This window comes from Leptomonas pyrrhocoris (genome assembly GCF_001293395.1).
Source record: "Leptomonas pyrrhocoris isolate H10 chromosome Unknown, whole genome shotgun sequence".
NCBI classification, from domain to species: Eukaryota; Euglenozoa; class Kinetoplastea; order Trypanosomatida; family Trypanosomatidae; genus Leptomonas; species Leptomonas pyrrhocoris.
The window spans coordinates 429,464-452,194 of record NW_015438377.1 but is presented as its reverse complement, the minus strand read 5'-3'; the positions used below and the strand labels follow the sequence as shown (position 1 = coordinate 452,194).

Below are 22,731 nucleotides of genomic sequence, written 5' to 3'. Positions count from 1 at the left end.
CCACAGGCGGGAGCAGCGGCGTTTGTTGCTCTCCTTCGAACAATAATAAAATCAACCGCTGCGTGTTGTACGAGCAGGAATATGCGACGACGTTGACGGTACTCTTCCGTTTCCTTTCTGCCCTCGCGACTGCGCGTTGTGGACCTCACAAGCAAACAAACAGCGCGTGACGCTAACAATTTTCTTCTCTCCTTTTCCATTTTGGGCAGCGCTCTTGTCGCCAAGAGGCTCAATTTTGAAGTCGGTGTTTGTCTCAGCAGGGAATTATGCATGCGCCTCCGCAGCCGTCGTGTTCGACCGCTTTGAGAGAGGGGAAGAGGAGGGGGGATAAACGGCCCATCATCAAGGCGAGGGCGTCCAAGCAACAGCACCAACAAACGACCTAACTAGGCGGCACTCGTCTCCCTTCGCCTCTCGTCACCACCTCTCTCCTTCTTTCTCGCGCATGCATCGCCTTGAGCTCTGCGGCGCCTTACAACGGCGTAATACCGTAGGAGGCGGAGTAGGCCGTGTGATCTGGGTCCATCAACGGCACCTCCGGTGGGTTGCGCCCGCTCAACAGCGCCGCGCATCGGTGTGGATCAAAAGGCGCGCGACAGATGAAGCACCGCCGGTTGCGTGAGAAGTTCAGCGAGAGACACGACGCACATTGCCAGTCCGCAAAGGCAGTAAAGATGTTGTGGCGGTGCATCCCGCTGCCGGCCGCGCGTCCGTTGCCCGCCACCGCCAGGCCCAGCGCAAACGCCACCCCAAGCACGGTGACCGCAACGGCGCACATCTGCACCACCAGTTGGAGACCGCCTAGAAATGAGGAGCTGCGCCGCACGAGGACGATCGCACTCAGCAGGCCGACCACCGCCAGTGAAATGATGAACTCGCCGAAAAGCATGGGCGGCTGCCGCGCGTGTGCGTTTGCGGTGGCGGCAGCCGAAGAGGCGGAAGAAGACGCAGCAGCCAACGTTGCACCTTGCGTGCTCTTCTCGTCCTTTCCTCTGCCGCCGTGACGACGGCGGTTGCCGTAGCGACTCTGCGGTCGCCGCTCCGCAGGCATACGGGTGCCGTCCGGGAGGAGGGTGAGGTTCGGTATGAGCACCGTGTAGGAGTAGGTGCGTGGGCGAGACGGCGGTGGGGCGACGTCCGCCAAGGAGGAGCACACAATCAACGAGCAGCCCTGCAGTTCAGGGGGAACTTCCGCTGCGGCGAGGGGCCGAAGGCCGTCGCCTTGAATGCGAAACCCTCGCGCCTTGGTCACGGCTGACCCGCGTTTTGGCTTTCCCCTCCCTGATCCTTCCTTCGGGGCCTCTGTTGTGTGCTCCTCGTCCGCTGCTGCTGCTGTTGCTTCCTCCGCTGCTATCGGGTCTGCATCGGAGCGGCCCTCGAATACAATGTGAGTTGACCGTAGCGTGTTGCGGGCCCGTTCCTCCGCCGTGTAGGAGCCCGCGTGCGTCTGCACGAGCGCCTGCAGGTCTGGCAAATTCGCAAAAGGCAGCAGCACCGCCGCTAAGTGCTCTTTCCCGTAGGCGCCCGTGAAGTCCACCGTCCACGTCGTGGGGAATGTGTCGGCCAGCTCCGCAGGCGGCTGCACCATGGAAGCTCGCAGGGCCGCCGGCACCAACGTGCGACTGGGCGGGGGAAGAATGCACAGCAGCTGGCAAAACGGCGGCGGCGGTAGGCGCTCCAGCTTCGGGGCTGCGAGCACCGCCTGCACGTTGGGGCCCTGCTGACGTAGAAAGTTCGCCACATCCAACGCGAGTGGGGCGTGGTGGAAGGGGTAGTACCAAGACCAGCTCACCTGCAGCGAGATGGAGCTGTAGTACCGCCAGACAAAGCGGAGACCCTCCACGTAGGCGCGGCACGCCGCTTGCACCCCGGCCTCGTTCGTCAGGGAGGTCGTCCGGATGTAAGGGTCTCGCCAGCAGCGGCGATCCGCCTCCGAGTACACCGCCGAGGTGGCGGCCTCCTGCGGGGTCATCAGGCCGGACTGAATGGCGTGCTGGCGGAAGCGCACCGCCTCCACCGTCGCGTACGCGCGAAGCAGGCGCTCCAGCTGCAGCAGCTGAATCTCGTAATGACCGCCCGTCAGGTAGCCGTAGGGCAGCACCGCGCTGACGTACACATCCATCAGCGTGTCCATCGCACTTTCCCCGCAGTACACACTCGGCGAGTGCGGTAAGAAATCGTTGCCCAGCAGCATCCCCAGCACGATGAAGTCGTCGATAATTTTGGAGTTGCTGGTGGAGGTGCAGGGGTGAAAAGAACGTGGCGAGGTGGAGTGAGGCGAAGACGCCGGCGCCGGCGCCGTCGATTTACTCGGCTTCCTCTTATTCGAAGGCGCCCTCTTCTGTGTCGTCGGCGTCGGTGCTGCGGCTGGGGCGGTGGCGACTGCAGCGGCTTCCGACCGCTCGCTGTCGCCGCTGCGATAAAAGGCAAATCCATTCGCCGCCACACAATTCGCTGAGTTCTCCAGCGGGTTCCCACGCATCTCCATCCCCTTCTCTAGGCACAGCTGATACACCTCCGAGACGATCGACGCGCCGACCACGTCGATGTCGTAGTACTCGTACGACGTGCAGACGTCGGCCACCACGCTGGCGATGTGCGGTGGCGGCACGGGAGAGGCCGGCGGCGAGTCCGGCGTTGGGCTTGCGACGGTGCCCTCCTTTTCCGCATCGGTCACGTCCTCTGCGGTAGACATCGTCGCCGTCCTCACAGCACCATCGTCGTCTCCCTCCTCCCTGCGAGAGCTCGGAGTGGCGACCACCGCCTCACTCGGCTGCGGCGTTGAAGACGCCTCGTCGACTTCAGCCGCCGGTGTTCCCACCGCTGCCGCAGCAGCAGCAGCAGAGCCGATCGACGAGGTCGAATCACTCTCTGGAACTCCACCCGCGGCTCGCCCCTTTGCGGCCGTCTTGGCGGGCATCAATGTCCCTCCCGCAGCGACGGGCAGCAACGCCCTGTCATAGCTGGAGCGATCGTGATCGCGCAGGATCACCACACGCGGTATGTGCAGCGACAAGGAAAGGAAGATTAAGTCCGCGTCGAGGCCGGCGATGACGTGACAGCCACTGCCGTTAAACCCCGGGAAGGCGGACTGCGTGCGGAGGAAGTCAACGAATTTGTGCTCGCCCTCGCCTGCCGTGTTTGAATCAGAAAACACAACCGTCAGCTGCGCCCACGGGGACGGCGCAGACGGCGCTGCTGTCGCTGCGGTGGTTGCGGTAGAAGTGCCAGACGCCCAGGTGAGCGGGTCATCGCCGCAACCCTCCGTGACGTCACCGCTATCGGCCTTCGTCTCCGCAGTCATCAGCTTGCGCTTCACAAAGTCGCGCACCGTCGCGGCAACCTTGTCCATGAAAGCGGTACCGGGCGAGATGCAGTTGCTGTCGAAGCGCTCGTCGTAGTCCTCCGCAGCCCCAACCGCAGCAAAGGGGACACCGATCTCTGGCTGCGCGGTGGCCTCTTGCAGAGGTGCAACTGGTGAGAACGCACAATCCGCGGCAGCCGACGGTGCTGTTGGATCGCCGTCTCCACCGTAGAGCACGTCCCCCAGTAACGCCTGCCTGACATCCTCCAACTCCTTCTCCGCCCCCGTCCTCTCCGCAGCAGTGAACTCCGCCTCCGTCGCGGCCACCACCGCCGCGCTGATCTCGTGTCCGCCGCTGCTGCAAATGGGCTTCTCGGTGTTGGTCAGCGGCGTCGCAGCGCTCATGTACCGCCGCGCCCGCTGCTGGTTCATCTTCGCGCGTGGCGCCACGCCGTCAATCGCGATGTACAGCACCCGTTGCGGTTTGACGGTGACGACGAGTGTCTCAATGGCGAGGCAGACGCTGCGCATCTTTTCCACCTCGGTGCGGAGGGCCACGGTGGCGTCGTGCTCATCGTGGCAGCAAGGGTGGATGAGTCCGTTGAGGTCGATGTAGAGCCCGTGCACGTCTGCGGGGCAGCGGTCGACGACCATGGCGGGGTACTTCTTCGTCAGCCACGCCGCAAACTTCGGAACGCCCATCTTTCTCTCCTCTCGTCAATTATTACTGTTCTTTTTTTAAGTATCGCGGCTTTCCTTTCCGCTTTTGAGTTCGTCAAACCGCACAGCTCAATCAACGTGCAGCTCCTGTGCCACCTGGAACCCAACGGGGGTGTCCTTTCTTTGCTTCAGCGAAGCTGTTGCGGCTGCTGTTATGGTAGGAGGGGGAGAGAATCAAAAATTGACGGGAAAGTCCACGTTAGGGAGGAGAAGGGGGGTGAGGGGGGTGAAGTGGGCGTCCACAGCAATCCTCCTTCAACCTTCTGGTTTTTCGATACCGCGGCCGTACACTGTGTCGGCTGGTTTCTGGAGCAGCCGTGGGGAGAGCAAGAACGATTCTCTTTTTGTTGTTGGTTTGGTAAAGGGAGTATCGAAGGAGAAAGAGTCGCGTGCGTTGTGAAGAGGAGCTGAAGATGCAGATCGTAGTAGTCATCATCATCATCATCATCATCATCATCATCATCATCATCATCATCATCATCATCATCATCATCATCATCATCATCGTCGTCGTCGTCGTGGGAATGCAAAAAAAGCAAGCAGCGAGGTGAAAAACTGGGTCAGGCACTTTTTCCCCGGCGAACGTCTGCCGCTTCATCAGAGCCGCTTTGAAGAATTCTGCTTTGTATGCAGCCGCGTGGAAATCAAATGCTGCCGAATTACACGTTGCTACAAACGCCTTCTGCACTGATGAGTAGAAGAAGAAGAAAAAAGCTTCAACTCTCCTTCCTCAAGTGGATGTTGATTTGTTTGTTTGTTGTTGCTGTTGTTTTTTGGTGGGTACTAGCCATTTTTCTTCCTTTGCAATTTCAGCATCGAGCAGTGTCGCGGCCCGGTGACGGAGAGTGGTCGCTGGTCGAGCGTACGCTTCGCAGCAGCAGCTTTTCCAGCCGCTCCGTCCGATCCACAATGCTCTCGAGAAGCCCCACCACATCCGCCGCCGCACGGCCACCGTACGCGCTCTGATTTCTCTCGTTTTCAGGACTGCTTGGATGATACGTTGTCGTCGCGTTGGCGGTCCCGTTCGCTGTGGTTTCGCTACCTACGCGCTGCTGCTGAGCCCAGTCCGAGTAGCGGCGCACCTCCTTCTGCACCTCGTGCTGCACCGCCTTCAACTCCATCACCTCCTCGTTGAGTCTGCGTGCGCGCTCCTCCAGCACCTCCTTTACCGCGCGCAGCTTCCGTGCCTGCGCCCTGTCGTCTCGCTGCTTGCAAGACTGCATGTCCGCCTTCCACTCCTCGCGTAGAAGCTCAATTTCACGCCGTTGCACCTGCAGCGCATGCCGGCGCTCTCTGGCTGCTTGCTGAAGCGCGGCCAGCCGCCCAGCCTGGTCATCACCATCGTCCCCCTCCACGCCGCTTGCACGATGCTCTGCGTTCCAGCCCTGGGTTGATCGCTGCCCTGACAGCGCAGCAGCAGCATCCGGCATGGCCTGACGCGGCGGCAGGGAGAGAAGGCGGCTGCTCTCATCGACGCCGCTGCCAGCGTAGTACGGAGCGGGAAGTGTGGCGCGGGCATCGTTGCCGCCCACTGAGCCAGCACCGCGCGGCCAGTTCGCGGTTGGGTCCGCACAGCGCCCGCCATTGGCGGCAGAGGGCATGAATCCAGCATCCGAGGAACCAACGCCACTGGAGTTCGTCCACGCGGGCGGTGGCAATGGTTGCTGTGTCGGAGCGAAAAGACGAACATTTGGGTTCAGCTCACCGCTCTCGGTGCGACAGCTCCGGTAGTCCGAACTGCACGACAGCGGCGGTCGTTGCAGCGGGGTTGCAAACCCAAGTGACGATGCGGCGCTGCCGAGCATCAACGAGGACTGATAAGGGGGACCGGCACCGAGCGTGGCGGCAGTCGATGGACCGGAGGCGCCGCCGCCACTGCTGATAACGGGCGCAGTGGGGGGCAAAGACCCCGTCCCAAGACCCTGCAGCCCGTCATCTCGTTGTTGGCCAGCTCTGTCTCCTGCAACGGAGCCCGCACCACCCACCGCGTCTGCGTTGGCGACCTGGTTCGTGGCTTTCGCACTCTCAGCCAGCACTCGTTCGTAGTTGGCCATTTCCTGCTGAGCGGCCGCGCGGAGGCTCTTCAAGAGACCCGTCCAGCGTGCTCGCAGCGCGTTCTCCTCCTCCTCAGCGTCGGCGTCTTTCACAACTAACGCCGTAGACGACGGCACGGCGGGTTCTGCCGCCGTCGCTTCGCTTCGCCTCGTCAGCAGCGCGTCGGTCTCCGCAGCGGCAGCGGCAGACTTGGTCTGTTGTTCCTCGCGCCGCTTCTCCTCCGCCTCCACTTCCTTCGTCAGTCTCAGCAGTGTCGCCTCCAGCTGGGCGATTTCCTTCGCTACGGCTGCGCATGACGCCCTCAATTCCTCTTCTTCGCCGGCGGCCTTCGTCTCCAACGCGCGTACGTTATCCTCCAGCGTGCGCAGCTTCGCGTTTGCCGCTGCCGTGGCGACTTCTTCCGCCTCTTTCCGGGCTGCCGCAGCAGCAGCAGCCGCAGCTGTCTCAGCAGCGAGTTGGACTGCGTTTGCAGTAGTAGCCTCTGCGTGTTCTTCTGCGCTGCGTTTCGCAGCCTCCACCTCCGCATCCTTTTCCTTTTGTAAAGACGCCAACGCCGCCTGCACCGCTGCCAACCGAGCCGCTCGGTAGTTCGTCTGCCACGCTGCGATTTCGCTCTCCTTTGTCCGCTGCAACGCCTGCATCGCGCGATCAAACTTGGGCTGCAGTTCGTCGTGGATCTGCGCCAGGCGCACCTTGATGATCTTCGCCTGCTCGTCAGAGTCTGGCATGGTCGCCGCGGGCATGGACGAGCTCATGGTCGCCGCAGGAAGAGTTGGAATGGCGGCCAGGGTGGGCATCTCCATGGACGGTGCCGGGTGGTCACGCACCCAGCTGCGCTTGCGCGCGTTGAGCTGCGCCGTAAAGGACGGGTGTTGACGCGCGTTGAAAGCGGCAGCGGCGCTGCTGCCTGCCGCTGCGGTGGCGGATGCAGCGGCCACGTCCTTGTCCTGCTGTGACTTGAGCACCCGCACGGCCTGCTCGTGTTTCGCCTCCAGCTGCTTTATGGCCATGGAGTGCCGCGCGTTTTCGGCGTCGCGGGCACGTTGGTTTTGGGCGGCGGTACGCGCCAGTGCGGCCACCGCCTCCGTCGACACACCCGCCGCCGCCGCCGGCAGCGGAGCCGCAGTGAGATGCCGACCCGCCTCCTTGTTCGCCACCATCAACTCCGTTTCCTCCGCGTAAATGCGGGCCGCCCTCTCCACCTCCTCTCTCAACTTCTGATCCTCCTCGTCCAGCTTTGCCTGCTCGTCCGGGGACACGACGTTGGCACTGAAGCTGTTATTGCTCGCTGCGCGTGAGAGGCCGTGCGTGGGGGTCTGCAGCGCCGACGACGGGCGAGACACGCTCGGTGTGGGGTGCTGGACGGCCTCCCTCTCCCTCCTCCTTCCTTCGTACTCCTCTCGAAGTTGCGTGAGAGCGAGCTCGTTCGCCTTCTTCGCCTGCGCAATTTCAGCATCGGCCGCTGCCTGTGCGGCGATGATGGCGGCCCTATCCTGCGCAGAGAGCCCTCCTTTCAGCGGTGCTGCGCTCGCCTTTGCGATGGTGGCCGAGTTCGTGTTCGCTGTGAGCTCCGCGCGCTTCGCCCCCACGGCGGCCTGCAGGGCGGCGAGCATGGCTGCATTCTGCGCCTTGCGCTCCTGCATCTTTTGCGCACTGGTGCTTTCGGCCAGCTTCGCCGCCGCCGCCACCTTCTCGGCTTCTACTGCGGCCGCCTTCGCCTGCTCGGCGGCGTGCTCGCTCTTTACTCGCTGCAGCGCCACGTCGTTCTGCTTCCGAGCAGCCTCCCGCAGCTGCGCGAGTTCGGCGGCATTTCGCGCGTCTAACGACTTCCTTAGCTCTTCCGGCGGCTGATAGATGCTCTTCTGCAGCGTCTGCTGTTGGGTGTCCACCTTCTGTTTCAGCTCCTTCACGCGGATGCTGACGTCCTGCAGGCGTGACTTCCAACTCTCTTCGATTTGCTTCACCTCCCGCGCGGTCTTCAGGCGGCGCTGTGTGGCGCTGCTGGCGGCATCACCACTGCTAATATTGCTGACGGTGGACGTGCCTTCGCCGGTGGCGCTCGTTTCGACGCGTGCCCAGGCAGCGTCGAGCTCTTTTTGCAGTGCACTCTTCGCCTCCTCCAGCCGCTGCCGCTCGGCGTCTTCTTTCTTGCCGTAGTCGATGCGGAGGGCGCGCAGCTGAGTCTCGTTTTGCTCCACCAGCCGCCTGCGCAGCGCCGCCTCCGCTTCCTTTAACTTGAATGGACCGGGCGTACCGCGCGCGCTGCCCGGGCCCAGCGGAGAGGCCACCGCCGCGGCAGCCGCGAAGCTCAAAATGTCGGACACATCCGGCGCCGGAAGCGGTGCGCTGGCACCATCGCTGATGGACACGGAGGGCGTCGTCGTGATGGAGAGCGGCCCGCCGGTGCTGCTGGCTGGCTTTAGAAACAGCGAGTCCGTCAGCGCTTTCGTCGAGCCGGTGCGTATGCTGGCCGGACCGGCGATGGCGGCCGCCGCTGCGCCGAGCGCGCTGCCGCCTTTGCCGCCGCCGCCGCGGTGCTTCGCGCGCTCGGTCGTGACCTTTTCCTTGTAGTGCTCATCCATCGGGTGGTCCCACAGGCTGTCCCCGGTTTGGAAGTTGAAGTAGTAGACTTCGTTGTCGTCAGTCTGGCACGCGCGCCACCCCTCCGGCAGCGGAGCTCGCAGTCCCTCTCGCGCAATCCACATCAGCTCCGGTTCCTTGGCCGGGTCGATGCCGATGAACTCCGCGTACTCCTCTAACTCGCCCTCGGAGGCCTCGTAATCCTGCCCGTAGTTCGAGGGGAGAATGGTCGAGACGGTGCCGTCATCGCCGCGGAATGTCTCGCCGGCAGAGGGGATCTCATTCATCGTGAACTTCGGTTTGACTCACGTCGCTTCCTTTATTATAAACGAAAAATCGAGAAGGAATCTCTGAAGATGAAAGGAAAAAATATATACGGCAATAAAGGCGGTTGCATACAACCTCGTATGGCGCGTACGTTGGTACGCTTCACTGTACCGTACAACGGGAAAATGGGAGGTCTGAGCGGCAGATAGCAATACGTGGTCCGAGGCGAAGCTGGGACGACAGCTCTAATGGGTGGGTGTGTGTGCGTGTGTGTGCGTGGCGGAGGGCATCACGATGGCGAGATAGAAAGGGAAAAGGCACCGGGAAGAAGGAGGTGTGAGGTTGGAAGGAAAGATGCGTTGAGTCATGGAGAGCAGCGCTCAAGCAGGTCCGACAGGCCTGTGTAGGCATTCTCAAAGCTGCAGCATCTTCTTCTCTTCTTTTTGTTTTTCCGCCGGTTTCCTCAAACGTGATTTGCACGCACAGTCTCCACGACGTTTGCGTGCTTTGCTCGGGAAAGCAGCCGTTTGCTGTCAGCTTGCGACTCACCGCGTAAGTGTGTCGTGTTAATAGCTCCTCATAGCTCTTCATATATACATGTTTATATATTTAGATTACTTTCAGGCTTGTGAAGACGCCATGGAACAAGTGCTCCTCCAGAGCTCCAGGTACGCACAACCGATGCACGTGCGCTCACGCTGCTTCCCCGCTACACCTCCTTTCCCTCCTTCATTCCGCAACTCTCCTTCCGAGCCCTTTTCGTCTGTCACGGCGACCCTACAGCTCAAAGACAGTTTCGGAAGGGTCAGGGGGAGCGGGAGATGCAGCCGACGTCTCGTTGCCTGCACGCGCCGCATCCAAGTCGGGCAAGCAAACCCCGCCTCCTCGTCCTCTGGCACCTTGAAGCAGCTGTCGGTGCTGACGGCTCGCCTGCGTCGGGACTCCGTACAAATCCTGCTCACTCATTACCAGCGATGGGTCGGAGGTGGCACTTGCCTGTTGCTTCTGCTGCTGCTCCGATGTACCGCGCAGCCGATGTGCATGTCCCTGCAGGCGACCGATCAACGCCAACGTGCGATGACGTGATGCCGGGGACAGCGTGAGGTGCAGCCGCACCAGACCAGAAGTAATACTCTCCTCAACACCCGACCAGGGTCGAAGTACCTCCACACGGACCGGCCACGACCACTGCGACAGCGCAGCCGCCCAGAAGGGGGAACTCCGTGGATTCCTTCCTCCGTCTGTAGCGGCAGGAGAAGCGTCTGACTGCGACGACGGGGCGACATCAACGCACACCATCGCATTCCCTGCTGCCCCATCGCGAAGCGCCGCCAGCACGTTCAGACACCACTGCGGAGAGGACGACGGTGCCGCCGCCCCTCCTCCCGCTCGTGTTGCACGACTCCCTGTAGAGGTGAGCAAGCCACGATGCGGGTTCAAGGCGAGCTCCGCCTCCTGGACCACGCCGGGCAAGAGTCCCCAAGACCCACCAACGTCCAACGTTTGATTTGCCAGGAGCAGCTGCGCGTAGGGCAGCGGCAGCGTCACGACTCGGCTGGTGGCGCTGCGGCGCAGAAGGGCAGCACCGCGCTCGGTCAGTTCGCCCCGCGCGTTGACGACGATGACGCCCGCGTCAAGCAGCTCCGTTGACGTCACACTGGACGGCGACGGCCCACCTCGGCCAGTGCTGGCAGCGGTGGCGTGGCGGTGTAGGAGCTGCACCGCACACGTGGACAGCAGTCGCAGCCCTTCGCCTTCGCACCACATCGCTGTCCACCCATGCCGGTCCAGAAAGTGCTGCACACTCACACAACCTCGCTGCTCTTGTGGCTGCTGCAGCTGTGATGCGGATACAGCAGCTGGAGAATGCTGGGCAAAGAAGCAGCCGATGTGCCGTTGCACAATTTGATTGGTGGCCGGCAGTCGCACGAGGCCGCGATCGTTCAGCAAGTTGCTTCCGCCCGCCATCGACACGGCAAGCGGGGAGGCGGCGGCGACACGCGACAGGTCAAAGAGGGCACCCCTTGCTGCACTTTCCTGGTCGAAGGCACTCAGGGCAGGTCGTCGTAGGCTGACCTTCTTGCGTATCACGGCCACAAAGAAGCCGTCAGCGTTGCCGTTCAGGTGGGGCATCACACGCCTACAGCAGCGGTGCAGGGCAGCGCCGATCTCCCTTCCTTCCTCTGTGCCCTCGCCTTCTCCATGCGGTCCCTCCACGGCGAACATCTCCGGCAGCAGACGGTGTCGGCTCTCGCCCTGCGCGTACGCGTCTGCGGCGGTGCGAAGAAAGCCGCCGGCGCTCGACGGGACATCCCACCTGCGCAGCCCGGGAGTCAGTCGCAGCACGGGCACCTCATGGCCGTTATCCTCACCGCTTCCAGCAGTGCTGCGAATGGAGGCAGAAGCGGAGGCAAAAAGCCCGGTCGGAGGCGGCACGAGCTCCACCGCACCACCGCACGCACGCAGCACCGCCGCCACCACCGCCTCGTTCTCCATCGGATTGAGGGTGCAGGTGGCGTACACGACGCGGCCGCCGGCTTTGCAGAGTTGCACCGCCCGTTGTAGCAGTGCGCACTGCAGCGGGAAGAACTCGAGACCGCGGCCGGGGTGCCACAGCCGCCACGACAGCGCGGCACGGCCCATGCGGCCCTCGCCGGAGCACGGCGCATCCACCAGCACACCGTCATACAGGTCCTCCTCATTCAGACCTGGAAACTCGTCGGCGGGGGTCATCGCAGAGAACAGCTGCCCCTTCGACGTGCTGCCACCTCGCATCTTATTCGGTGACGTCGCTGTTGGCGCTGTGGATGGGGAGAAGGCGGGGGAACCGAAGGCCTGACCACGGCCACGTGTGACGGCCACTTCGGGCGAGACATCGCGAAGCCGGTCCTGCAAATCGCGAAGGCGCGACGCCTGCGCCTCGTTCGCCACGACGCACCCACTCAACACAGAAGTGGGGACTTCACGCGAGGAGGGCGATGTCGATGCTGTGGCGGCGGTGGCGGCGCCGTGCATGGCATCCAAAATAAGCCCCGTCTTGTTTCCCGGCGACGCGCACAGGTCCAGCACCGCCTCGCCCGGCTGCGGGTCAAGCAAGAGCACCGGCAACATGCTGGACAGACTCTGGTAGACCACTAGACGTTCGCGGGCGAGAGTGCGCAGGAGGTGGCGGTTCGACAAGACCGCGTCGTGTGGGACGCTATCATGCGTGTCGAGCGTGTAGGCGCCCATGGAGGGCGGCAGCCAAGGGACGCGGTGAATGCCCCGCCGACGACGCAGTAAATCATGCACGGCACCCGCGTAGGGGGAGCAGCTCGGCGATGTCCCGCCGCCTCCAACCACGCGGAATGCGATGTCGTACGGACGTGAACGCATTGCCTGATAGAGCGCCATCAACTCGGCCTCATTGCGCACCAAACCTTGATGAAGAAAGTAGCGTGTAAAGGACACGTTTGGGCTGGCCGTGATGTCGCGGTGTTGCCGCTGCAGCCGTCGCAGGCCGGCAGCCGCTCGGGCCTCTGGGGACGACCAAAGCGACGCGTCAATGCCGCTGCCGCCACGTACGGCAAGATCACTGGCGGAGGGCGGCTGCGTGAGCGCCGTGGCAACACGCAATTCGTCACTCATTGGACGCATCGCCTCGGCAGCAGACGACGAAGCCGTCACACCATCTCCACCGGCGACTCCCACAAGACTGCTACGGTCGGCTTTATTCAGTGAGCTGGTCAGCGCAGAAGACGCCGTAGTACTCGCTGCTTCTACACAGTCGTCTGCGCTCTCCATCGCCTCCGTGGTATCGTCATCGCCGAGGCGGCGCCCACGCTCCGTCGCAGCGGATGCAGAGCGGCCAAACGCAGCCGCCAACAACATCCCCTCCGTACCGGCTGCCGTCCCGCTCGCGAGGAGCTGCTGCTCATGTTTGCGCAGGACCCCCTCCATCATTCGCAGCTCCGCCACATCTTGGCACGACGACACCGCATCCTTCACCCAGGTGGGGTCGAGCTCCTGCGCAAGATGCGCGAGGTGCACCTCCGTCAGCGCCACGTCCAGCGCGGCCGCCGCCACGCGGTAGTTGGCGCGCCGTCGTGCCTCCTGCAGCACGAGCGAGACGTTGGTGCGAAAGAGGCTGCGCTGCTGTGCACGCCCAAGCCGCTCGTTGAGGTAGCGAGGGCGGCGGTGCGAGAGGGCGGGTATGATGTACTGCCGCACCTCCTTGCGCATGTGCTCCTCCGACTTCATGGTGGAGAAGAGGGGCTCCAGCTCCCCACGAGCGGCCTTGAAGGAGTCGAAGAGGAGGCGATGAGTGCGCCGCATCGTGACACCGACCACCTATCACAGAGGTAAAAGCTAGAAAACGGAGTTCGTGCCACTTTCAAAGTGAAGTGCCCACCGGCCGAAACGACGTTTGTGGCTAAACGTGAATGTTTACTAAGATTTAGTGAAGTGTATTTGCTTCTGCGTACGAGCAATGCGCGCCAATAACGGCGCAGTACGGCAAACTCTGACGCTCTGCACGGCCCACACGTCCGAAGCAACGCAGAAGGAAACGGAGGCTGCGCACTCAAGAAATAGTTTTTTAAAAAAACAGAAGAAGGAAAACAAAGAAAAAAGGGGGTTAAAGCAACAGCGAAGCGAAGAACAGGTGAGGGTAAAAAGCTAGAGCCATAGGCCTTTGATGTTTGTCATGTAGCGTCGTCCACCACGTGAAGGGAGAGAAGGGAGCGGGGAAAGGAGGTCTTGACGCTCTTTCCCCCACCCCCGCCAGCTTTCAATATCCTTTTATCAACTCTTCCGTTTCATTTTTTTTTTTTGCAAAATGCAGTTACAGAAGGGAAATGAATCTGTGGCCACTACGGACGTTAGTTGCAAGCGATTGCAGCTGCCTTTTCCTTCTCTTTATCGACTACCATATTTATTTATTTATTTGAGATCCGCAAGCTACTACGACGAAAAACCCGCATAGAGAAGAGAAGTGGGAGGCAGGGTTGTGCCATATGCAAGGTAAAGTCATCATAAGAATATATATATATACGAAACTACAAGAGATGAAATGGTAAGAAGCCCGTATGCACGCTTCCGCTTCTCCTCGTTTGCTGTATACGCACCTCCCACCACTCTATTTCCCCCCGCGTTTACTTGCACGGCCACCAGAACTCGTCGAAGGCGTTCGGGTAGGTGTAGCGGTACACAAATGTCTTGCGGTACTTGATCTCGCGACCACGCGAGTCCTTGTACACGCCCAGCTCCAACTCCACGTTACGCCACTCACGCGCAAAGCGCTTCACGCGGTCCACGCGCGTCTCACCGGGGATGCGCTTCTTCACGTGCGCGTTGATGTCCTCGTGAATCGGGTCCCACTGCGCGCTGGGCTGGCGGATGTACTTGGTGCGCTGCGCCGTCTGCAAGGCGCCAACCGAGGATGACAGCGACGACGACGAGTAGATCGCCGTCGCGGCCGGCGGGGCAGCCCGGTGAACTAAGCGGAGCATCTTTCGTGGCTCCGTGGGAAGAGAAGGGGGAAAAGAGATGGTCAAGCGAATAAAGGTCAGCGAACGTGTCGTGCAATGTGACGCTTGGTATTCCTTGCAATCTCAATCGCCCTAATGAAGGCGCAGCTAAGCAGAGGAGGTAATAATGATAATGATAATGATAATAACGGTATCGCTACTTCTACCTAAAAAGTGATCTCAGTAAAGAGAGAGAACAACAAAAAAGAACGCGCACGGATGCGCGCCACACGATAGAGCTCGACGTGCTGTTCCACTACTTGGGACCGTCCACGGAAGTGCTGACAGACGACGCCCCCTTCTCACCTTTTATCCGCTAACTAGTCTACTAAGCTGTTTTTTATGAGCTGTGTAGGGGACAGGGGGAGGGAGAGACAAAGACGCACCCTTCTGGGCAGTTAGAATACCGTCGCAGGGCAGAGGCGAAGGCGGGGGAGGGGAGGGGGGGAAGAGGAGAGGTTCATAGCACGCGTGTGTTTGAGGGATGAGCACAGGCAGATCCAAAACACGATCCGCGGCACTGCTGCGAAGAGAAAATCCTCGCTCGATTCCCATTTCCCCTTTCGTGTGAAGCTTTTTAAAAAAAACGCAGGACCATGTTGGTGTCGTTCACGGTGCCTCTTCTCGCATGAAACGAGCAAACGGAAAAACAATATCTTCCCGCGACGAAGTCCCCCTTCGTTGGGTGCTGTCTTGTTGACTCTCTAGTACTGTCGAGTGAAACCCGCACAAAGCAAAAAGAAGAAGAAGAGGCTTTCTACCGTTGCACCACGCCTGCATTATCGCGAACGTACTCTACATAAGTTGTCGTGCGCAACCAACGAACAATGAAACACATACAAAGAGTTACAAGATATTTTTAAAAAAAGAACGTACGTACGCGACTCGTCGTCGCTGAAGAGTACGTGATACAATACATCGCACTACGGCAGCGATTCCAGCGCCTTGAACAGTCTCTGCTGGATTTCCTCGATGTCCTTCTGCGTGTCCTTCCAGCCCCCCTCGCCCTTCGAGGCGGCCACACGCTTGCTCATGGCGTTCAGCTTCGACAGCGTGTACTCGATCGACTCCCTTGTCTGTGCAGACGGGGCTTTCGTCGTCGGAGAGGCGCCACTCACCCTCTTCGTTGGGGACTTAGCGGCGCTGGAGGAGGAGCGCCGACCACCCGGCGAGGCCGCACGCTTCCATCCGCTGTTGGAGGTGGGGCTCGCGGCGGTGGCGGCAGTGATCGCTTTCTTGTCGGTCACCGCCACCGGTGGACGTGCAGAATTCCTTCGCCGCTCGGTCGACGCGGGTCGCTGGGAGTTGCCCCTCACGGGGGGCAGAAGAGCACTCGCGCCGCCCTGCCCCTCCGCCCCACCGCCGCTGTTATTGGTATTTTTCTGCGCGGTGCCACCTTCGGAGAAGGCCGTGTAGCTGTCCAGCGATGTCCGCGAACCTGTCGCTTTTCCCTTCTTCGCATTCCGGCTGGCAGCCGTCGCCGCCGCGCCAGCAGTGAGTGGCTTTGCGGGGGCCACTTTGGTCCGTCGCAGCTCCTCCAGCTCCTGCGTCTGCGCGGCCAGCTGCTCCTCGAGCTGTCGATTCTTCTCCTCCTGCGCCTCCAGCGTTTTGAGCAAGTCGGCCTCGCGACCACCGTTGGCGCCGCTGCCGAGGTCGTCCTCCGAGGCGGAGCTGGCCACCAGGTCGTCGCTCACGTCGTCGTCGTCGACATCGCCGGCCGCACCGCCCACCACGTCCTCGGCGATCATCGCGTAGGCGAGCAGCGCTCGCGAGGTGGACTGGGTTGGGCACGGCCACGCACTCGGTGCCGCGTCAAAGCCAACGTCTGCCAGAGTGCACCTTTCGCTTGTGAAAAGAAAAAGATCGAACTTGATGTTCTTCGCCGGCACTTGCTGCGGCCGTGGCGACGTCGTTGCCGTCGCTGCCGCACCACCGCGTGTTGGCGAGCGTGCGAGGACCGCGCCGTCGGCCCCGACCTCCGCCCGCATCATCGCCTCCACCTGCACTGTCGTAGTGCCTTTGCTGTCGTGCTCCACGGCCGCCTCCGCATTCCAGTAGGAGTCGATCCCGCCAATTTTCTTGTGCGCCGCGTTGAGCACACGAGGACGGACAAAGGCACCTGGGCTGTACATGACGGCCACCATCTTCCCTGCCGTCTCCAGCCTGACGGAGATCGGCTTGCCCTGCCAGGTGCCGGCCAGCGACGTGCAGAGCCACTCGTTGGTCTGCCCCTCCAACGGTTGGATCTCGACGTCGTCCGAGTCGCAGTAGACGGACACGCGATAGGTGTCTTGGAAAGGCGCCTCCGTGAAGGGGATGTACACGTAGGACTCCTCTTTCTCCAAGTTCGCGGAGGTGGTGATGTAGCTGTTGCTGGCAAAGGTGTTGCTCGCGACAAAGGTGGATCCCTGCGGCAGCGGCACAATCGCCTTCAGGTATCGCTTTTCGGCGGCGAAGCTGTTCTTGAAGAGACGGCCGTGCAGTCGAGGACGGATGTTCTGCCCCTCCTCCTCCTCTTCCTCTTGAAGCAAGTTCGCGCGCTGCTCATCCAGTGACTGATACGACAGCACAAAGACGACGCGACAGGCTTCCTTGGCGCGTAGACGGACCTGCGGGTTGCAGCGCCAGTCGAAGGCCTCCCCGCCACGCCCCGTGAACTCCGTCCATCGGCCCTGCAGCACCGTATGCATCCACCCGACCTGCTCCGGCACTGTCGTCAGTTCTATCGGGTGGTTGCCAAAGGCGGACAGCGCGAAGTTCGTGTGACGGCCCTTCTGGCTTGTGAAGGGGACGACCATGTAGGGCGTGTCGGACGCCGGTAGGGTGCAGTGCAGCACGTTCTCGCAGTTGGAAGTGTAGCGGCCGATCTCGATCATTTTACCGTGAAAGTCGAGCTGCTTCAGCCCCACCTTCGCCAGATCCGGGTCGCCCTCGAAGATGGCAATGCCCATGTAGACGGAGTTGTTGCGGCGCTTCTTGCGCATGCGGACCTCGTAGAGGGTGTCCTGTATAATAAAAGCGATGTCCGTTTCCTGGTGGACGTAGAGGTAGAACTGTGGGTTGTCCATGAAGGACGAGAAGATGGGCCGGCCGCCGGACGAGGCGTAGGTCCACGCGTCTTGGATGGTGACGCCGTGGTAAGGGAAGGGCCCTGCGGTTTCCTGCGCGGTGGCACGGCCGAAGCCCTCGCGGGCGGTGTTCGTGCCGAAGGCGCGCGCGAGACCCTCCAGCAAGCGGTACTTCACCTCGTCGTAGCGGGGGTGCTCGCGTGCCATCTTCAAGTTCTCTGCGGAGCTGCAGCACAGGTTCACCAGCGCGTACGAGGCGAGGATTGGCACCTGGTGGTCGCGGTCGCCCGAGGAGCTGAAGAGGACGTCAATCAGCAAATCCACCCCACCCAGCGCGGCGATCGTCCGCTGCATCTCCTTATCGCCGTGGGCCAGTCGCCCAACGCAGTTCGTGGCCGCCTTCGTCAAGTTCACCACCTCCGCCGGGCAGGTGCGGATCGTCTCGAGTAGCTTCGGCACCACATCCAGCTTTTCGAAGCGCCGCGTCGCCTTCTGGTAACCGTCCACGATCGAGGCAATCGCCGCACACGCCGCCTCCTGCACCTGCTGGTTCGAGTAGCCGTAGATGAGGTCCGCCAGGTCCTGGTACACCTCGTTGGTCAGACTGTTCTTGTTGGTGACGCAGCCCCGGCAGACCGCCTCCAGCGCCACACACGCCGCCTCCTTACAGCGCTCCTCCTGCACACGGAGCAGGCCAGCGAGGGCGTTTAAGCCACCCAGACGGGCGAAGGCCTCGCGGCCCGGGTCATCGATGACGCTCGCGATGGTCTGCGCGGAGTTGGCGCGGTAAAAGTTCGAGGCGGACTTCTCCACGAAGTGAATCAGCTTCTCCAGCCCACCCAGCTCGCGGAAGGTCTCCTTCGACTGGGGAAAGAGAATGCAGTGCGAGGTCAGGTCGTCGAAGGTCTCCGGCAGGTTCGCCATGATGCGGGTCAGCTCCGTCTGTCGCTTGAGGTGCTTGCGATTCAGTTGCTTGTCGGAGCGTCGCTTGCGCTGCGCCGTGTCGCCGTCTTGCGCGATCTGACGCAGCTGCAGGAAGCCGGCGGCCTCGGAGTTGCGCTTGTTCTGCAGCTCCTCTTCGAGCGACGCGATGTGCGACCGCATCCGCTCAATCATCGCCTCCATCTCCGCCAGCCGCGTGTAGTCGATGGCGTTACGCACCGGCTTCAGCACGAGCTGCAGCGCCCGTTTACCGAACTCAATCGTCGACGTCGTCTCGCTGCGCCACAGGGCACTGCCGGAGACGGCCAGCATGAAGTGCACGAGGTTTGACCCGCCGAGGCTGGACTGCAGCAAATACGTCAGCTTGCTGTCCTTGTACGGGATGTGCGTGCGCTTGTTCGGCTGCTTCGCGTGCTCTACGAGCTTCGCCACGACGTTGCCCAGCGCGCTCAGCGACTTGTTGATGTGGATCGCTTCCATCATCGTCTCCCCCGTCGCTCCGGACTCGTTGAGCCGCTCCGAGCCAGCGAGATCGATCATATTGAGCTGCGCGCGGGAGCCGGGCAGCGTCGGCTCATCCCATTGCATGCGGAACATGAGAATCATGTGGCTGCGCGACGAGACCAAGTTCATCTCCGTCGCCGACGTCGCCCGCGTGCGGGAGGCCTCGCTGTACAGTTTCATGCACTCCTCCATATCGCGCACGGTGGTCCACGTTGCATCGCGGGCGACGTACTGGCTGGTGCGGTCCATGTGGATCTCCAGCTGCTTGCGGTGGTTCAGCAAGTCTTGGATCTTTTCCTGGTAGATCTGCACGAGACTCACTTCCACTAGGGCGTCGCTGATGTCCGGGTTCGATTTGAAAGCGGCGAAGATGCCGCGAATGAGGCGGGGGATGAGACCTTGGCCGTCATCCGCACCGGGGACCGCCTTGTTCCCCTCCATCGTGTGCGTCTTACCGCTACCGGTTTGACCGTAGGCGAAAATCGAAGCGTTGTAGCCGCTGAACAAGGTGCGCAGCACCTCGGGGCCGACGGTGTCGAAGACGTCCTTCTGGTCGGAGGCGGTGTTGAAGACACGATCGAAGCGCACCTGCAGCTCCTCCGCACCTTCGGCCTTCTTTAAGAAAAGCACATCGGGCTGGCGGGCGTCGCCGAGACAGGCGAGGGCGCCTTTGCCATCACGCTGCTCTCGCTCGTTGAGCGGGCGGATGCGCACGTACACGCGAGGCCGCGACACCGTAGCGCTGCTCATCGCTTTTTTTTTTAAGTTTCTTCCAAAATAAAACAGTTACTGATGTTGCTTGCTAATAGTACAGTACCGCGTATGTGCGACCGTCACCGCCTCGGAAAGCACAGTCGAAAAAAGAGAAAAGAACGTAACTGCGGCGTAATGTCAAGGCCGGTCAGTTGATTCGTTCGCACACTCGGAGGCTGAATGGTTAAGATAAAGCAACAAGGAAAAAAGGGGGGAAGACTCCACAGGAAGAGATAACTACAGGCGCGAATGTGCGGCTGGCAGCCGCCGGGAAGGTACACAAAAGCAGCGCCAGTAAAGCTATTTGAGAAGAAGAGCAAGAATTCTAAGTCGGTGCCGTATCGGACAGAGCTATGTGGGTATAGAAAACCAGGAAGGTCTGAAGCGGTAGTGAGAGCGGTGCACAGAAATTGACGCTTGGGCACGGCGTTGGCTGTGCTGATGTCGGTATGCGCTGGATCTCGCTCGGTGGTTTCGCTGTCTTGTCTGTGCGTGTGTGTGTGTGTGTGTGTGTTGTACGGTGCACGAGTTCTATTACGCACACCGACAAAGCAAGCACGCGTGAAGCAAACAGAGAAGGTCGAGCACGAAGCAGTCACAGTACGTACCAGCAAGTGCTGGAGAAAACGTACGAGGTCAGCGAATCATACAAAGAGGTGCAATGGGAAAAGATAGAAGGAAACGGGTATTTAAAACATATGTAGAAACGACAGGTGGAAATCGCAGCGCCTTCAGATAAGAAGAGATCAAAACGCTGCCTGCTTCTTCTTGAAGGTTGGCGAGAGTTCCATGCGAACTTCCATTTCTATATAAAGAAAAGAAAAGAAACGCATATCTTCAATCACTCTTCTCCACGCGCCTTCAGCTAAGTTGAAGTCAGGCTGCAGCTCAGGTAAGCGCGAGGCATCACCAGTAAAGGAAAAAAAGATCCGCTCTTTATTATTATTATTTGAGGTCACTCGACATGGCGTATAAGTAGGTCGATGAGTCGGTAAGAGAAACCACGTGTTGTTGTTGTTGTCTTTGTATGCGGTTTCGACAGTTGCCAGACAGCGCTCTCTTCTCCGGGGTATGGGGGAAAAGGGAGACGCGGCGCACTTTCCTTTAAAGGACACCCGGGATGAGCGCTCTGCGATGCAGCGCCGCGTACGCGACGCCGAAGGTGTCGCGGTACCACCGATGGTGCTCCACCGCTCGAGGGGCGAGGTTGCACCACACATACACAAAGAAGCTCAGCGCCGCTAAGGCGTAGGGAGTCACAAAAATCTGCAGCACCGCGGCGAGCGGCAAAGAGGGCACGAAACTCGTAAAAGAAAGAGGAGGAAGCGACAGAATACGTAAAGCTCCAAAACTGCTCGAGAACGACGAGTTGGCGTACGTGCCAGAGCTGGCCGAGGCGAGTTGTGCGACCTCCCCGCAGTCTGCGCCTGCAGTCGTCGCCGCCATCACGAACACGTAGCCGGCCCACTCCATCAACTCCCCGAAAAAGTTCGCACAGCTGACTTGATCGAACCACCCACCAACAGGGATCGTGTAGCCGCCCTTGCTGTTGTTGCTGGTGTCCTTGTCCGCCTGCTGCGCATGGCTGTCATCCCTCCCCGACACCCCCGTCAGGCGCTTCCCCTCACGCAGGCTGACCAGGTAGTAATCAGCCTTCACATTGATCCACTGACCGTAAAAGAAGAGGGCGGACCCGGCAAACAACGCCACCACGTACACCGCCATCACCGCCGCCCACACAAGCCGCTGGCGAGACACAGCCGACGTGGCGAGGCTCGTGCAGTTGTTTGCAAGCCAGCAACGCAGCAGCTGCGTAGAGGGAGGTCGAAGTACACCAGCGGAGCTCTCCGTTGCTGCCGCTGCTGCTGCGGCGGCGGCGGCACTCGCACTTGCCAGCACCTGCAATCGCCCGTTAAATAGACAGTACAGCGTCGCTGACCACGTCACGAGCAGCGGGACGCGGTGCGCGCTGGCGGGGATGGACAGCGGGTAAATCCAGCTTCGATGCACGTAGTGGATTACAAAGAGCAGCAGAGCGAGGTGCTGCTGAGTGCAGGCCGTCCAGACGCAATCCCAGTAAGAGGAGCAGTGGCCATAGAGGTGGGGGTGGGTCTGCCCCGAAACAGCCGCAGAGGACGAGAGCGCTGCATCGGCGCTGCGTCTGTGGCGGAAGGGTGTTAACGGGCCGTGGCCCATCGCACGGGGGAACTCCAGCGCAACGAAGTAGACAACGTTCATCAACGTCGGGCTCTCCTGCAAGATCCAACTGACACGTGAAGGCAGCGTGAGGGGGAAGCGCAGCCGCTGCGCATGGCGGCCGTACGGGGCAGGCACCACGCGTGTCAACATCACAAACGTCACGCCGGCGAGAAGAAGATGAAAGACACTGCTGTGCAGCACGACCGAGGCGTTGAGGGCCGTCGCGGTGGTCGCATCCGTGTAAATCAGATGCTGTGCCAGCTGCATTGCGTGTTGGCCTTCGTCCGCGACAAGAAATAGAGGACGCTGGGACCACGCAATCGGTGTCGTTGTGGATGTGAACGGTCTTGAGGAGGTGGGCGTGTCGTCGCTGCGATAGGCGTAGAAGGGCATCACAACATCCGCCATGTACCCCAGCAGGGCCGTCGTGACCACGAGGTGCACCACAACGAGAAAAACAACTTGCATTAGTATGCTTTTTCCTTCTTTCTTTGTTGTTGAGATCAAACGTGTTACGTACATGTGTGTGTGCGTGTGTGTGTGTGTGTCGTGCGTCTTCTAGAAAGCGGAGAAAGTCGTGGAAGTCGACGGGGATCCAGGACGGCACAAAACGTAAACAATAGTAGGTATGGTAGACTCAGTAAATGAGGCAGGCATGCGTCAGATGAAGCGCCTCGGGCAGGTGGGTCCTCATGGACGACGATGGAGGCAGCCACGTCCTCCTATTTTTTGGCAAGTTGTCGATCCCCAGTCTTCGCCTACGGTAGATGCCGCTGAGTGGGAGAAGGGGGGATCTGTCGCAGCACACGGTGATTGCCGAGGGGATGCGCAC

General features: G+C 61.0%; 6 protein-coding genes across 7 annotated transcripts; all 6 read right to left on the bottom strand.

Moving 5' to 3' along the window:
• Positions 1 to 472: 472 nt before the first annotated feature.
• ABB37_07994 (putative 5'-3' exonuclease) lies at positions 473 to 4,366 on the bottom strand (the record flags this gene model as incomplete). Its single annotated transcript, XM_015806820.1, has 1 exon — positions 473 to 4,366. Exon 1 carries the CDS (start codon positions 4,004 to 4,006, stop codon positions 473 to 475), a length of 3,534 nt encoding a protein of 1,177 aa, XP_015654691.1. The 5' UTR covers positions 4,007 to 4,366.
• A 467-nt stretch (positions 4,367 to 4,833) lies between these two features.
• On the bottom strand, positions 4,834 to 9,173 carry ABB37_07993 (hypothetical protein; the record flags this gene model as incomplete). Its single annotated transcript, XM_015806819.1, has 1 exon — positions 4,834 to 9,173. Exon 1 carries the CDS (start codon positions 8,944 to 8,946, stop codon positions 4,834 to 4,836), a length of 4,113 nt encoding a protein of 1,370 aa, XP_015654690.1. The 5' UTR covers positions 8,947 to 9,173.
• Positions 9,174 to 9,703: 530 nt separating this feature from the next.
• On the bottom strand, positions 9,704 to 13,481 carry ABB37_07992 (hypothetical protein; the record flags this gene model as incomplete). Its single annotated transcript, XM_015806818.1, has 1 exon — positions 9,704 to 13,481. The coding sequence occupies exon 1, from the start codon at positions 13,238 to 13,240 to the stop codon at positions 9,704 to 9,706; it is 3,537 nt and encodes a 1,178-aa protein (XP_015654689.1). The 5' UTR covers positions 13,241 to 13,481.
• Positions 13,482 to 14,058: 577 nt separating this feature from the next.
• Positions 14,059 to 14,825, bottom strand: ABB37_07991 (putative mitochondrial hypothetical protein; the record flags this gene model as incomplete). Of its 2 annotated transcripts, none has more annotated exons than XM_015806816.1 (1): positions 14,059 to 14,825. In XM_015806816.1, the coding sequence occupies exon 1, from the start codon at positions 14,413 to 14,415 to the stop codon at positions 14,059 to 14,061; it is 357 nt and encodes a 118-aa protein (XP_015654687.1). In that variant the 5' UTR covers positions 14,416 to 14,825. The 2 variants fall into 2 exon arrangements, with proteins under 2 accessions (XP_015654687.1, XP_015654688.1); XM_015806817.1 differs by having other exon boundaries at positions 14,059 to 14,822.
• Positions 14,826 to 15,356: 531 nt separating this feature from the next.
• On the bottom strand, positions 15,357 to 20,319 carry ABB37_07990 (putative kinesin; the record flags this gene model as incomplete). The annotated part of the gene is made up of 1 exon (XM_015806815.1): positions 15,357 to 20,319. The coding sequence occupies exon 1, from the start codon at positions 19,695 to 19,697 to the stop codon at positions 15,357 to 15,359; it is 4,341 nt and encodes a 1,446-aa protein (XP_015654686.1). The 5' UTR covers positions 19,698 to 20,319.
• A 485-nt stretch (positions 20,320 to 20,804) lies between these two features.
• Positions 20,805 to 22,459, bottom strand: ABB37_07989 (3-oxo-5-alpha-steroid 4-dehydrogenase-like protein; the record flags this gene model as incomplete). The annotated part of the gene is made up of 1 exon (XM_015806814.1): positions 20,805 to 22,459. The coding sequence occupies exon 1, from the start codon at positions 22,419 to 22,421 to the stop codon at positions 20,805 to 20,807; it is 1,617 nt and encodes a 538-aa protein (XP_015654685.1). The 5' UTR covers positions 22,422 to 22,459.
• Between the last annotated feature and the right edge of the window lie 272 nt (positions 22,460 to 22,731).